Source organism: Dendrobates tinctorius, unplaced genomic scaffold (genome assembly GCF_039654945.1).
Source record: "Dendrobates tinctorius isolate UK_male_01 unplaced genomic scaffold, ASM3965494v1 ptg000098l, whole genome shotgun sequence".
In the NCBI taxonomy this organism is placed as follows: Eukaryota; Metazoa; Chordata; class Amphibia; order Anura; family Dendrobatidae; genus Dendrobates; species Dendrobates tinctorius.
This window is the reverse complement of record NW_027361766.1, coordinates 28,969,551-28,984,857: the sequence shown is the minus strand read 5'-3', so window position 1 is coordinate 28,984,857 and position 15,307 is coordinate 28,969,551. Positions and strand designations below refer to the sequence as shown.

Below are 15,307 nucleotides of genomic sequence, written 5' to 3'. Positions count from 1 at the left end.
TGGCGTGTATGGCAAGCAATCCCTAGGGCCACAAGCACCTGCGATACTCGATACATACTCGAGAAATGTCCTATAAAATGTCTGTTCTGTTCCTGATTTAAGGATCTTGGCTTCTAGCTGAGATGAATCTGTGCTGCACTTTATGTACATGCTCAGTAGTGACCAGTGCTGAGGAGTCATTGCTGAGATGAATCTGTGTTTGCACTTTATGTACATGCTCAGTAGTGACCAGTGCTGTGGGGTCATAGCTGAGATGAATCTGTGCTGCACTTTATGTACATGCTCAGTAGTGACCAGTGCTGGGGAGTCATAGCTGAGATGAATCTGTGCTGCACTTTATGCACATGCTTAGTAGTGACCAGTGCTGAGGAGTCATTGCTGAGATGAATCTGTGTTTGCACTTTATGTACATGCTCAGTAGTGACCAGTGCTGTGGAGTCGTAGCTAAGATGAATCTGTGCTGCACTTTATGTACATGCTCAGTAGTGACCAGTGCTGTGGAGTCGTAGCGGAGATGAATCTGTGCTGCACTTTATGCACATGCTCAGTAGCGAGGCAGTGCTGGGGAGTCGTAGATGAGATGAATCTGTGCTGCACTTTATGTACATGCTCAGTAGTGACCAGTGCTGTGGAGTCGTAGCGGAGATGAATCTGTGCTGCACTTTATGTACATGCTCAGTAGAGAGGCAGTGCTGGGGAGTCGTAGATGAGATGAATCTGTGCTGCAATTTATGTCCATGCTCAGTAGTGACCAGTGCTGTGGAGTCGTAGCTGAGATGAATCTGTGCTGCACTTTATGCACATGCTCAGTAGCGAGGCAGGGCTGAGAAGTTGGAGTCATGAAGTCGGGGGTCGGAGTCAGGGAAATGGAGGAGTCAGAGGTTTGGCTTACGGACTCCACAGCCCTGTAGTGTAAGTGCTTGCAGCCAGATCACTTTGCTACTGTAGGAAGTTTATTTTTTCTTAAGTTATACAGATAGATAAATGAATCTATTATAAAAAAAATTCATAAACTATTTTCATATAAACTTGTTTAGGATATGTACACATGAGACAAAAACACTGCACATTTTTAGTGACCATTCGGGCACTTTCAATCTGGTGATTTTGGAAATAGACTTGCATCAAAATTCAAAGGCAGTTTTCTGGCAGACTTTTTAGTCCCATGTGGACATACCCTTGTTCCTTATTCTTAATAATTTACATGTTACCTCCATTTCCCTCAGTGCTTTGCTGTTTAGTTGTTTTTAGAGCGACAGTTGAACCTGGGATTAAATAAACAGGACTTTGAATTTCAGTAAAAAAAAAGCCACCTATCAATGCTTGTGAAATGCTCTTTCTCCATTTAGAATGAAAAGCAAATTCATGCTAATAAAGAATCTGCAAAGATGATCAACTTCAACTTTTTTTATTTAATTCAAGGTGCCCACACACCTAAGATTACAGTTTTCCAAATATCCCCTTATGCCAGACATTGGAGAAAACGATCAGATGAATTTCAAAATGTCCAATTTGTTGTTCATGTGTATATAAGCTACTGCAAGCTGAGTATGAGAGCAGCCCTGTCCCTTCTCCTGATGGGAAACATATGCTCACTTCCATGGCTATGTCTATGCAGATGTCCTGGAAAGAGGCTGGTAACGACAACTATCTAAGGTGTGTGAGCCACCTTCAATCAGTATGTGTTTATGTAACTGCCCATGCTGGACCATGTAGAGATGCTGTAGTTTCTGGTTACTGAAGCAGTTTTTATTGATCCCATAGACCAGGGGTGGGGAACCTTTTCTCTGCCAAGAGCCATTTGGATATTTATGCCATCCTTCGGGGGATCCATGGATGATTCGCGGTCTCAGATGTTTGTTTATTTTCTTCTAATATGATGTTGTGCATTTACTAGTGGTAAGTCTGACATACGTAAAGCATGCCATAAAGTGAACTGCATAATTTTTTTCCTAGGTCAATGAGAGCTTCACAATCCATATATAGGAAGATCCCGCTAGAAATGGCCAGAAGGAGCTTCTATGTCCCAACATTCTAAATCCATGATTATTAATATAGAGTTGGTCCCCTACCTTGCTGCTAAAACAGCCTCTGCCCTTCTGGGAAGGCTTCCTACAAGATTTTGAACTGCGTCTGGAAAGGTTTGCCCATTCATCGAGACGAGTGTCAGCTTGGATTGCATTTTCCATTCTATTTCATTCCAAAGGTGTTCGATAGGGTAGAGGTTAGGACTCGGGTCACACCAAAATATCTCAATCATGCCTTTATGAACCTTGCTTTGAGCACTGGGGCAACAGTCATGCCGGTAAAGATATAAGGTCCTTCCTAAAACTTATGACAAAGCTGAAAGCATACAAGTGTCCAAAATGTCTTGGCATACTAAAGCATTAATATTTCCATTTACTGGACCAAAATTTACAGTTGGCACAATGTGGTAAGGCAGGCAATGTTGTCCTGGAAGATGCCAAACCCAGACTCATCCATCAGACTGCCAGATAGGGAACCAAGATATGTCACTCCACAAAACAGTTTTCCTCTGAGTACAGCAGTGCATACATTACACTACTCTATCCAATGTTCAGCATTGTGCTTGGTCATGTAAGGCTTGCAGCTGTTCAGCCATGGAAAGCTATGTCATGAAGTTCCCGATACACATTTTTTGTGCTGATGTTCATGCCAATGGAGGTTTGGAGATCTGCTATTACCAAGAGAGCAGATCACAGGTGACATTTGTGCACTAAGTGTTTCAGCCTTTGGAGATCCAGGCCTTTATTTTTATGTTGTCTGCAAATTCGTGGAGGAGTTGCTCTGGCTCCTAAACTCTTCTCCTTTTGAATATTTCTACTTACAATTAATCGTGGAAAACTTAGGAGGAAAGTAACTTCACAAACCGATTTGTTAAAAGGTGGCATCCAATTGCAGGACTCCGGTCAACTTCCAGGGGCTTTTTAGAATGACCCATTCTTTACAAAGGTTGGTAAAGGCAGACTGCATGGCTAGAGGCTTGATTTTATTATTCCATTACAATGGGACTGGATGAGAAACCTAAATTCATTGAAGTTGAGGGGTGTCCAATACCTTTGTCTATATAGTGTGTATTCTATATCATTACTATATCTATTCATGTGAACCCAGCCATAACCTAAGCCACATGCACTTATTCCTTATGCTACATGATTTTTTGCTTGACCTTTACCTCCATTATTCTCATCTTTCTTCTTTGTGGTTGATGGTTTTTGACTGACAGTTGTACCTAAAAATAACAAACATGCCTTTGCTAGGTGGGTTTTTCTACTGAAATTCATGGACTTTGAAATCTTTTTGCGTACTGTTGACAAAGCCCAAGCTCCCAAATAGTACGGAAGAATCATTGTGACTTCGTTTGGTAACCCGATTCTCCACCTTCTCGAACAATTTTTGAAAATGTTGCATTTATTCCACATGATTACTTCTGTACTTTTGGAAGACAAGCAAAACATAGCTCCCAGTCATGCAAACATTGGATACGGACAGAAAATAAAAATCTGAGCGTCACCGCTTTGCGTTTGGCATTTCACATACTGTTCATCTAAAGCAGAAAGCAACACGTAAATTTACCAAGTCCAGCGCCCAAAGATTGAGAGCTTCCAACATCATATAGTGCTCTTTCCCTGTCAAATCTGCATAACACTTGTATACAGTAAGCTCTTGACAAATGAGTACATAGAGGTTTACTGTTTAGAAATGTTCCTTTTTTTTAATTTCTGTATTTGGTCACTGCTTTTGATCATTTGGATAAGGGATTAAATAAGCCAATAGATATTGCCTGACGGTAATGAACTGGAAATGTTGAATAACTCGTAATGGTGGAAATCATTTTGTGTAAACCACTTGGATTGGATACTACCCAATGACAAAGAAGTTTCTCAAACACTAAACTTTACTCCGTCACTATAATCTATTTCAAGGGGTTGTTCCACCATATTTGTATTTATTAATGAAAAAAATATTTGTTCTGCCCTTTAAGTCACTATTAAAACTAAAGCATTGTTATAAAAATATGTTTTATGATACGGATGGTGCTATTTAGGTGGGGTTTAACATCGGATTGATCATGGTAATGACACTCAGATCCGAGTTTGATCAGAGTGACAGCCTGGTGTGATCAAATTCTCTCGGAGAGAGAACCATATCACAGGTGCGGAGAAGGAGAACTTCATTTCTCCATCTTCTCCATTGTGGGAGTCTATGGGAATGAGACTGCACTTAGATGACATCCGAGAGTGGCGAGTTGTTTTACACGCCTTATAGACTTGAATGGGTGGGTGTGCTCCAATTTGCGCAGCATGCTGCAACATTTTTAGATTTAGTCTGTTGGAAAAATAAAAAAAATCTGCCCTGCCTCATTATATAACATTGGTATGACTGTTCTCCAATAAAAGCACTTGTTTCATTCATACGATTGTGTGAGCGAGCCCTTCGAGTTAGTAACAATGCCTGCAATGTGGTTCCATGTAGGTTACTGACCCAAGCATTCACAATACATCATTATTCTTCAGTAACTGTAGCAGCACTCCGCTGTAAAAGTATAATCCTCCGACTTGGCCGGCTATCTTCTAGCGCAGTAAAAAGCCGGGGGTCAGTATGTACAGAGACTTTCATGACAAAGGAATCCACTTTTACAGCCCAGCGCAGCCACTGTGGCAGTTTTGACCGCATTTGCTCAGCCTTCTCGCTTCCGGAGCTGCAATCGGCAGTAATATTACATTGCGCCATACCAAAAGGCTATGTACTCAATACCACTGGCTTTTTTCTGCAATAGAAGAGAGCCAGCTGAGTGCAGCCACAATGATAGAAGCTGGACTGAGCATGCTGGCCCACCTAAGATCAGTTATGTATAGAGAACCATACTGCGGGCATTATTACTAACGCTATCGGGTGCCATCCTTGTGATGAAATAGAAATAACTAGTCCTGCATTAGGTTTAGAAAAAGTAAATTGAAAAAAGGGGAAATATACAATTTGCTTGATAAATAAGTATAACTATGATGATGGCACAACAACCCCTTTAAGTATTTACACAATATAGGCCAGATCAAGGGTTGCAATTTCACAAACTTTAAAATGCTGTATTTAAGCCAATGGTCATTCTTATTGTCAGGACACAAATATAAAAAAAATTGCTAAAAACCAAGTATATTGGAGTTGCTTAGGAGGAGGCAATAATAATGTTGGAAGCAGATTTAGCTTAGCATGAAATAGCAGATCTTATTCATTCACACAAAAACAAAGAATAACTAAACCACAAAATTTAAGTCATCATGTTGAATAAAGAGGCAAATGCGCTGTGGTCCTTTTTTTTCTACGTAAACATATTAAGAGGGTTTAGTTATTCTTTTGCAAATTACCCGGTAGATTATAGAGCTTTACCTCCGGTTTCAGCCTCCTTTCCCTTTGTTGTTGTTGGAGTCGGAGTAACAGTTTCTGATGTTAAAAAAACAGGTGTTAACAGGTTAGTGAGGATTAGTAGGAAACGACCTGCAGCGATAACTCAGACATGCACAAAAAGCGGAGAGTGTGACCAGCTGCAACCAAGTAGCATGTTCTGTAGTAGGACAACTACATGAAGATTGTATACGTGTCAATTTTAGTTTTCACAAACATTTTAATATGCTACTGTTAGAATTTAAAAAGTCACAAAGACAGGAGGAGTAGGACATTGCGTTAGAAAAATAGTTTATTTAGGTTAGCCAAGCAAAGCTTTTATGATTTTATTAAGGACTGCCAGAGACAGCAGAGTACAGTCCACAGCTATCTCCAACAGCCCCATAGAGAGTAAATGGAGTAAACGTGTGCATGCTCAACCTCCACTCCATTCAGGTGAGGATCTGCTTTAGGTTGTTTCCACTGTCTGGATTACATCAGGATTTACTGCTGTACAGCTGCAGCGTCCAATCAGCAGCATCCAGATGTTACAGCATAGTGGAGGGGATTTTATGAAATCCCATCTCCACTATGCGCGCAGGGCCGCAGTCTATTTATCTTGTGGAGACGCTCTGTCTCCGCAAAAGAAATAACCCAGTGTATGGATACGATGCGGTCTCAGTCCTCAGGACTGGGCTCACAGACAACCGTGATTAAATGGATAGACTTTTACAAAGATATATTGCATTATAAAGTACAAGCTAAATAATACTGCAGATTCAAATCCCCTAAACTAAAAAAAAAAATCTATACATTATATATATTGTGAAGCAGTGACCGGTGTCATATGCGAGGGTTGCTATGTGTCCCCCAGTATGCGAACAGAAGCGTATGGAGGACACGGGAGTAAATAGTCACAGGAATAGCTGAGATTGCAATGCAAAAAAAAAGCAAGTGTTGATCTTGAGCAAGCTATCTGTCCAAACCAGATTTAGGAAAACCTGCCATGGGCTTTTATTTTTGAAACGGACAACAGGATGGTAGAGGGGAGGTCCGCTTCCTCCCCAGCCGGATTTCCATTTGGCCTACGGCCACAGGTTCCTTGTAAAAACCCCAGCAGCAGAGGGTTAGGTCCCCGTCACACATAGTGACGCACCAGCGATCCAGACAACGATATGACCTTGTCAGGATCGCTGGTGTGTCGCTACATGATCGCTGGTGAGCAAACAGGCAGATCTCAGCAGCAATGAGGACCAGCGACGACGCGGGTAACAAACGAGGGCGTTGCTTAGTTACCCGCTGTGTACCTTAAATACCAGCGCGCTGGTATCTAAGGTACACAGCGGGTTTCTAAGTGCCGCGCAGCGCTTATAAACCCGCGGTTTACCTTGAATACCAGCTCCAGCTCACTGATCTCTCGCCTGCCACACGCAGCGATGCGTGCTGGCCAGTGGGAGACCAACAATCAAAAAAAATGTCCAGTGCTTTCCAGAACGATCAGCGATACCCGGCGGGGGGGGGGGGGGGCTGGTCGCTGATACCTGTCACACACAGCGATATCACCGTCGACATCGCTGTTGCGTCACAAAACTTGTGACTCAGCAGCAATCTCGCTAACGATCTCGCTGTGTGTGACGGGGGCTTTAGGTGTGTCAGTTTGGTTTAGCAAGCGTGCAGAGCAGAAAGTTCTGCAGGGCTCAACCAGAGTGAGGCAACACAGAGCCAAAAGGCATGGCACCCCTCGGCATACATGGCGGTGCAGTCTACTACGACAACATGTCCTGGTTATCGACTATCTTATTTTCCCAGCTACGATCTGGAGGATACCTTTTGAGTTCCAGTGCAAATTTTTACTTTGAACATTAAAAGACTTTGTTTTGAACTTTTCCTCTGGGTCACTGCCTGTTTGTCACACTGCATCAACCACACTGCGCTACACTATATAGACACACGAAAATTCATATCCACCATTTCAATAAAAAAAAAAAAAATAAAAAAATTAAAAAAAAAAAAAATCAGTGTTGCCATTTACCGTATGTAAATATCTAATTCAGCAAAATCTAAAATTAACCCATGAAAAGACTGTAAAACCATTGTATGCACTCCAAAAAGTTATCAGAACAAACATCATGTGATAACAATTGGAAAACAGAACTATCTGGAGATCAGATTTTCTATAAATAATTTATGAGCTCAATAGTCTTCATTGTCAGATATCACAAAAAAAACAAACAAAAAAAACACTTGGACTTCAGAAGCCTAATCCTAGTCTAACTCCGAGGTCTCAAACATGCAGCCAGCAGGCGGCCCCTGAAGCTGCTTCATGCGGCCCGCAGGCACTGTCTGTAGACCCCTTGAATATTGTGGCCCGGTTCATGGGTCCGCCGACAGCAGCGCTTTATTTCGGTTGAATGTGCGTTGTTGGGTGCACAGTCAATTGAAATGCAAGCGCTCTGCACAGCAATACTAATGCCAGCCAGTCAGAGGCAGGCAGAAGACATCAGCACACGGCATATGATATGACATCACTACCATGCGCCAGCACGCCAATGTCAGGTGCTGACCTCTGCTGTGCAGACAGCTTTTCTCTGTGTGGCACATTCAACTTAAAATTAGGCACTGCCATCGGCGGACCCCTCGACCGATCCACGATTGTCAAGGGGTCCATCATGCCTGCTGGTTGCAGGTGCAGAAAAAAGGATGCGAAGGGAGCGGACGACAGGTGAGAAGAATCTTTTTCTCCTTTTATGAGTATGTGAAGAACGGTACAATAGGAGACATTACTACAATATTGGGAAAAGTATGGGGGCATTACAACAAGAAAGGGACAGGGATGGGGTATTACTACAAGATTAGGACACCATTCTAAAAACTGCACCCCTCAGGGTGCTCAAAACCACATTCAAGAAGTTTATTAACACTTCCGGTGCTTCACAGGAATTTTCATTATGTGGAAGGAAAAAAAGTGAACATTCCCCCCCTTCACAAAAATTTTACTTTAGACCTAATTTTTTTAATTTTCAATAAAACAGAAAAATAATAGACCCCAAAATCTGTTGCGCAATTTCTCCTGAGTACGCCTGATACCCCATGTGTGGTCAAAAACTACTTTTGAGGCACAGTGCAAAGCTCAGAAGGGAAGAAGTGGCATATTGGAGTTCAGATTTTGCTGGACTGGTTTGAGGGTGTCATGTCACATTGGCAGAGGCCTTCAGGTGCCATAACAGCACAACCCCCGATAATAGACACTATTTTACAAACTACATCTACATCTAGTGGTGCAGTGATCATATTCAGATCACAGTTGGGTCACAAAACTTTATATCATTGGACAGTGAAGAAAAAAAATATCACAATTTTTAGAACCAAGATTTAGTTTTAACCCCAGAATTTATATTTTCACACTGGTAAATCAGTAAAATGGCACCAAAATTTGTCCCACAATTTCTACTGAATGTAGAAATATGGGGTATGTGGCTGTACAGTACTGCTTAGCCATATGGCGAGATTTGGGAGGGATGGAGCGCCATTTGCCTCCTGCAGCAAAGATTTTCCTAGAATAGTTTGCGGTTGTGGACTCCATATACAGAGGCCCTATTTGATAGAAGAGCAGAATCCCTCTTCAAGTGACCCCATTTTGGAAATTACACCCCTTTTGGAATTTATCTACAGATGTAGCGACGATTTTGACTACATGGGTGTTTTCCAGAAACAGGCAGCAGTGGATTATGTGGAGTGAAAATTGCAAACAGCTGTTGTAGTGACCAGAACATTGTGCCCAGCTCATGCTTCTGGAGACACGCACCCATAAATTAGGTGGGCTGTCATTGCTACACATATGTGGAGGCTAAGTGTGATTTAGGCATACTGTGAGGCTCAGGACGGGGGAGGGGCATTTGGATTTGGGAGCACAAAATGTGCCAAATTTCTTTTGGGGGGCAATAAACCATTTCACTTTTCAAGAGTCTTTGTGCTACCAGTAACATGGAAGCCCCCTATATTTCCATTGACAGATGACAGACCTGAGTGGGGACATGTTTTGTGGATTGAGTTGAAGCTTTTATTGGGAACATAACATTTGGGATCACATTTATTCTACGCTTTACACTGAGCACTTACTACTCAGGGGTTTCCTTCTAAATTTCTGAGAGACGTGATTCAGAGGAAACCCCTGAAAGATCCATTCACTATAATAAGGCAGCAAACTTACCCATGTTCAGCTATGTCCTTTTTTTCAGAAGTGCACAAAACTGTGACACCACTGGATCATAGGCCAGACATCATCCACAGTGTCTCCATCTACCTCATTATAGGGAATCTACTGCCGTCTGAATCATGTATTTCAGAGATTTACATGGAAACCCCAATGTAAGCGCTCGGTAGGGGGCAGAATGAACAAATCAACAGGTTGTGAAAAATTAATTTTATTTATTTTTTATGCTGTTACTTGTGCGGTATAAGTAATTAGGCGACTTTATTCTTCAGGTTGGTGTGCTTACAGCGCAGATTTATATCGGGTTTTCATGATTGGCTACTGACACACTAAATGACGCTTTTTATGCAAATTTTACGTGCTATACTTTTTCCATATTTCGTCCGACAGACATGGGATGGCTTGCTTTTTTGCGGGATGAATTTACATTTTTATTGGCACCAGTATTTTGATCACAGTATTTAGGGGGGTTAAACTGCCAGGAGTGGTGTGGGCACCGCTCCTGTTCCGGGTGTCAACTCTCAGAATCAGCTGACGCCTGGTGGCGATCTCGCGTGCACAGCCTCTGTAAGCGCAAAATCGTCATGACGTATCTATACATACAAGGTTGGTAAGTACCGCCAACCTATTCAAAAGGCATGCAGAAAAAAAAAGTTATATCACTAAAAATGTCACTTTGTCCTGCTAAGCATGCGGCATCCCAAATTCAAACTTTTCCAATGTACGACCCACATACCCAGTCGAGTTTGAGACCCCTGGTCTAATTTGTATAGGGGCCTTAATGGATTGTGTAATGAGCTACTGCAGATGCGGGAAAGAGGATATTATGGTGGAGGATGATAGCTGTACTGTAGGATATTTGGTGTAGTGACCACTGTGTCCGCTAGGGGGCGCTGTGTGGGTGTCCCAGGACAGGTGTATAAGCATTTCCAGTGTCCTGATAGGAGTAGGATGCTGAATGATAGTAATGTATCTCAAGGTGGGTGGCCTTGAGATGAAGGCTTGATTATGTGCTGATCAGCAAAGCTGATCTTTCGTGCCAATGTGTTAGGGTGAAGGCTTCAGGTGATTGATGAGACGGGCGGGATCAATCATCTACAAATCCACCCAGGGGTGTGTTTAAGAACGCAATAGTAAAGTGTATATGAGTGTGAGTGAAGGACCTGTGATGAGGTCATAGCCATGTGACCCGATGGGCGTGGCTAGGGGCCATATAAGGTGGCCAGTGTAGGTCACATGAGTGAATGCTTGGACCCGGTTGGTCCGTTTGAAAGGTCTCGCTGGAAGATGTGTCTGCCTTCCTGAGTGCCTGTGTGCATAATGGCTGCACGTGACAGAGTCCCCTGGGAAGGGAATGGACGTCTGCAGCATGGTGAAGCAACTATGAGGTAACTCGGACACGGGAGTGTTACTAAGAGACAGTATAGCCTGTTGGCTGGATGAAGCAAAGCCTGTGTGACCACAGGGATAACAGAGCAGAGCTCTGTCATGGACGCTATGCTGCTTACATGAACTTTCTGTTGCTTTGGTTTATGCTGCATAATAAATCGAATGGACTGAGTTATGTTAAGAAACCTGTGCCGGACGTGATTTATCAGCTGCCTAGCAAGTATCCACTACCCGAATGACAGCGCTACCTTACAGATATTAGCAGACAGAAATGAGAGCAGAAATAGAAGAGTGTTGAATTTTGCTATCCCTTTTTTCTCTATATACAAATTGGGAGGCATGTTGGCTGTTACGGATATTTGGTCATTTTTTGCTGTCACTATAAACAGGGAAACAAACTTATTGTTGCCTGCCAATATCGTAAATGCGCCCTGCTAGAGACTGTGAATCCACTCGCCTTTCCTACCAGAACAGATGCCACACGGAAAGTGTCATAAAGTGCACTCTTTTTCATTTGAAGCATCTTCCAGTTGCAGCTAATTTTCATTTTTGTACTCTTGTTTTTTACCTTCCCTTTCTTTCAAAAATGTTAGCACATACCACTATATTGAAGGAAAAAGTATGAGGGCTTTTTTTGTGGGATATCTTATCTTATAATTTCATTTGCACCAGATATGTGATGTACGTGTAAGTCATAGGTCTTGAAGAGGTCAAAAATTGTAGTAGGTGAGGTCAGATCTAATCCTATGTAGTTGCATAGGATGATTTGCCTATTTCAAAAAATCTACTCAGGTTGTGCATAGAAGACACGTATGAAGAATACTGTGTGAGACTAATAGAAGGTGATGGAAGCCATACTTACTGCTGCAGGTGGGCAGAGGAGGATCCCACTCACTACTAGCATTGCACTTTACAGAAGGCGATCCATTCATTTTGTAGCCTGATTCACATTCAAATCTAACAGCAGAATTTAGAGAGTATGGCCCAACAAATCCAGATAATTTTTTTGCATTTTCGACATCTGGAGATTTACAATCCACAACTGCATGGGGACAAAATAAAGAACAATTTAAAAATACATAAAACTAAAAATAAGATTGAAAAGAAATGCTTTTTTTCGGGATGGTTAAATGTAAAAAAAATAAAAACAAAACCTTTTACCAAGAGTACAACATTGTTGAAATTCGATGCATGGCGATCTGGCCTTTAACCCCTTCACTACCAAGGGTGGTTTGCACGTTAACTCCCGGGCCAATTTTTACAATTCTGACCACTGTCCCTTTATGAGGTAATAACTCTGGAACGCTTTCATGGATCTCGGGGATTCTGACATTGTTTTTTCGTGACATATTGTACTTCATGTTAGTGGTAAGATTTCATTCAAATAACTTGTGTTTATTTGTGAAAAAAACTGAAATTTGGCGAAAATTTAGCAATTTTCCAACTTTGAATTTTTATGCTCTTAAATCACAGAGATACGACACACAAAAAACTTAATAAGTAACATTTCCCACATATTTACTTTACATCAACACAATTTGGGAACCCAATTTTTTTTTGTATTAGGAAGTTATAAGGGTTAAAATTTGACCAGCGATTTCTCATTTTTGCAACACCATTTTATTTTTACGGACCACATCACATTTGAAGCCACTTTGAGGGGTCTATATGATAGAAAATACCCAAAAGTGACACCATTCTAAAAACTGCACCCCTTAAGGTGCTCAAAACCACATTCAAGAAGTTTATTTACCCTTCAGGTGCTTCACAGGAATTTTTTGAATATAAAAAAAAAAAATGAACATTTAACTTTTTTTTCACAAAAAAAATACTTCAAGTTCAATTTTTTTTTTATTTTACCAAAGGTAACAGGAGAAATTGGACTGCAAAAGTTATTTTGCAATTTGTCCTGAGTACGCTGATACCTGATATGTAGGGGGGAACCACTGTTTCGGTGCATGGCAGAGCTCAGAAGGGAAGGAGCGCCGTTTGACTTTTTCAATGCAAAATTGGCTGGAATTGAGATCGGACACCATGTCGCGTTTGGAAAGCCCCTGATGTACCAAAACAGTGGAAATCCCCCACAAATGTCACCATTTTGGAAACTAGACCCCCCCAAGGAACTTCTCTAGATGTGTGGTGAGCACTTTGAACCTCCAAGGGCTTCACAGAAGTTTATAATGCCCGGCGTGAAAATAAAAAAAATCGTATTTTTTCCACAAACATGATCATTTAGTCACCAATTTTTTTTATTTTCCCAAGGGTACCAGGAGAAATTTGACCCCAAAAGTTGTTGTCCAATTTGTCCCGAGTACGCTGATACCTCATATGTGGGAGAAAACTACTGTATGGGCACACCTCGGGGCTCGGAAGGGAAGGAGTGACGTTTTGGAATGCAGACTTTGATGGAATGGTTTGCGGGTGTCATGTCCGTTTGGAGAGCCTTTGATGTGCCTAAACTATTCAAACTCCCCACAAGTGACCACATTTTGGAAACTAGACCCCCCACTGAACTTATCTAGATGTGTGGTGAGAACTTTGAACCCCCAAGTGCTTCACAGAAGTTTATAACGCCCGGGCGTGAAAATAAAAAAAATAATTTATTTTAACAAAAATTATATTTTTGTCCCCAATTTTTTATTTTCCTAAGGGCAACAGGAGAAATTGGACCCCAAAAGTTGTTTTGCAATTTGTCCTGAGTAGGCCGATACCCCATATGTGGGGGTAAAACACTGTTTGGGCGCATGGCAGAGCTTAGAAGGGAAGGAGCACCATTTGACTTTTTTCAACGCAGAATTGGCTGGAATTGAGATCAGATGCCATGTTGCGTTTGGAGAGCACCTGATGTGCCCAAACAGTGGAAACACCCCAATTCTAACTCCATCCCTAACCCCAACACACCCCTAACCGTAATCTCAGCCCTAACCCTAACCTTAACCCTAGCCCTAACCCTAATGGGAAAATGGAAATACATTTTTTTTATATTATTTTTCCCTAACTAAGGGGGTGATAACGGGGGGTTTGATTTACTATTTATGACGGTTTTTATATTTGGCCGCTGTCGCACGCTAAAAGACGCTTTCTATTGTAAAATTAGTTTTTGCATCACCACATATTGAGAGCTATAATTTTTCCATATTTTGACCCACCGAGTCATGTGAGGTCTTATTTTTTTGCGGGACGAGTTGACGCTTTTATTGGTATCATTTTCGGGCACGTGACATCTTTTGATCGCTTTTTATTCTGATTTTTGGGACGCAGAATGAACAAAAACCAGCGTTTCATGAATTTCTTTTGGGGGGGTGAGTTTACACCGTTCCGCGTGTGGTAAAATTGATAAAACCCTTTTATTCTTCGGGTCAGTACGGTTACAGCGATACCTCATTTATGTCATTTTTTTTTTATGTTTTGGCGCTTTTATGCAATGAAAACAATTTTATATAAAAAATTATTATTTTTGCATCGCTTTATTCTGCGAGCTATAACTTTTTTATTTTTTCGCTGATGACGCTGTATGGCGGCTCGTTTTTTTGCGAGACAAGATGACGTTTTCAGCGGTACCATGGATATTTATATGTGTCTTTTTGATTGTGCGTTGTTGCACTTTTTGTTCGGCAGTATGATAAATCATTTTTTGCTTCGGTTTTTATTTTTTAAGGGGTTTGCTAAAGGGGTTAACAAATAAATATATATATATATATATATATATATATATATATATATATATTTTTTTTTTTGGAATATATTTAGCGATTTTTATAAAATTATTTTTACACTTTTTTTTTTTTTTTTAAACTTTATTAGGTTGTCCTAGGGGGGACATCACTGTCCTGTGACAGATCGCTGATCTGTCACATCACAGATCACTGTGAAAGATCAGCGATCTGTCACAGGCAGAGACGCAGACTTCCTCATGCCTGCGCTTTGCAGGCACTGAGGAAGTCAGCTCCCTGCAGGCCCCCCGAAGGTCCCCGTCGCCATATTGGATCCGGGGACCTGTGGGGAAAGAGACCCCCGCAGCAGCACTGCACATTGCGCTGCTGTGGGGGGCTCAGGGAAGCACGGAGGGAGCCCCCTCCCTGCCGATGCTTCCCTTTAACCCCCGGTACACCGCGATCGTGTTTGATCGCGGTGTGCAAGGGGTTAACGTGTCAAGGGCGGTCCGTGACCGCCCCTGACACATTGTGCCGGGTGTCAGCTGTGATAATCAGCTGACACCCGGCCGCGATCAGCAGCGCTCACCACGTGAGCGCCGCTGATCTCACTAGACGTACTATTTTGTCCTTGGGACTTGGGTCCCAG

General features: G+C 41.9%; 1 protein-coding gene across 7 annotated transcripts in view; it reads right to left on the bottom strand.

The window, feature by feature from the left end:
• The window catches only part of LOC141099143 (membrane cofactor protein-like), an 88,916-nt gene that overhangs the window by 21,566 nt on the left and 52,043 nt on the right, over positions 1–15,307 (bottom strand). For 4 of the 7 annotated variants that reach the window (XM_073587284.1, XM_073587283.1, XM_073587286.1 and 1 more), the window contains exons 7-10: positions 11,868–12,047; positions 5,410–5,463; positions 3,197–3,253; positions 1,212–1,265 (exon numbers count right to left, since the gene is read on the bottom strand). In XM_073587284.1, the coding sequence (XP_073443385.1) occupies positions 1,212–1,265; positions 3,197–3,253; positions 5,410–5,463; positions 11,868–12,047 (345 nt within the window). The remainder of the gene's footprint in view (positions 1–1,211; positions 1,266–3,196; positions 3,254–5,409; positions 5,464–11,867; positions 12,048–15,307) is intronic. The other 3 variants (XM_073587285.1, XM_073587289.1, XM_073587287.1) reach the window with 2 other exon arrangements.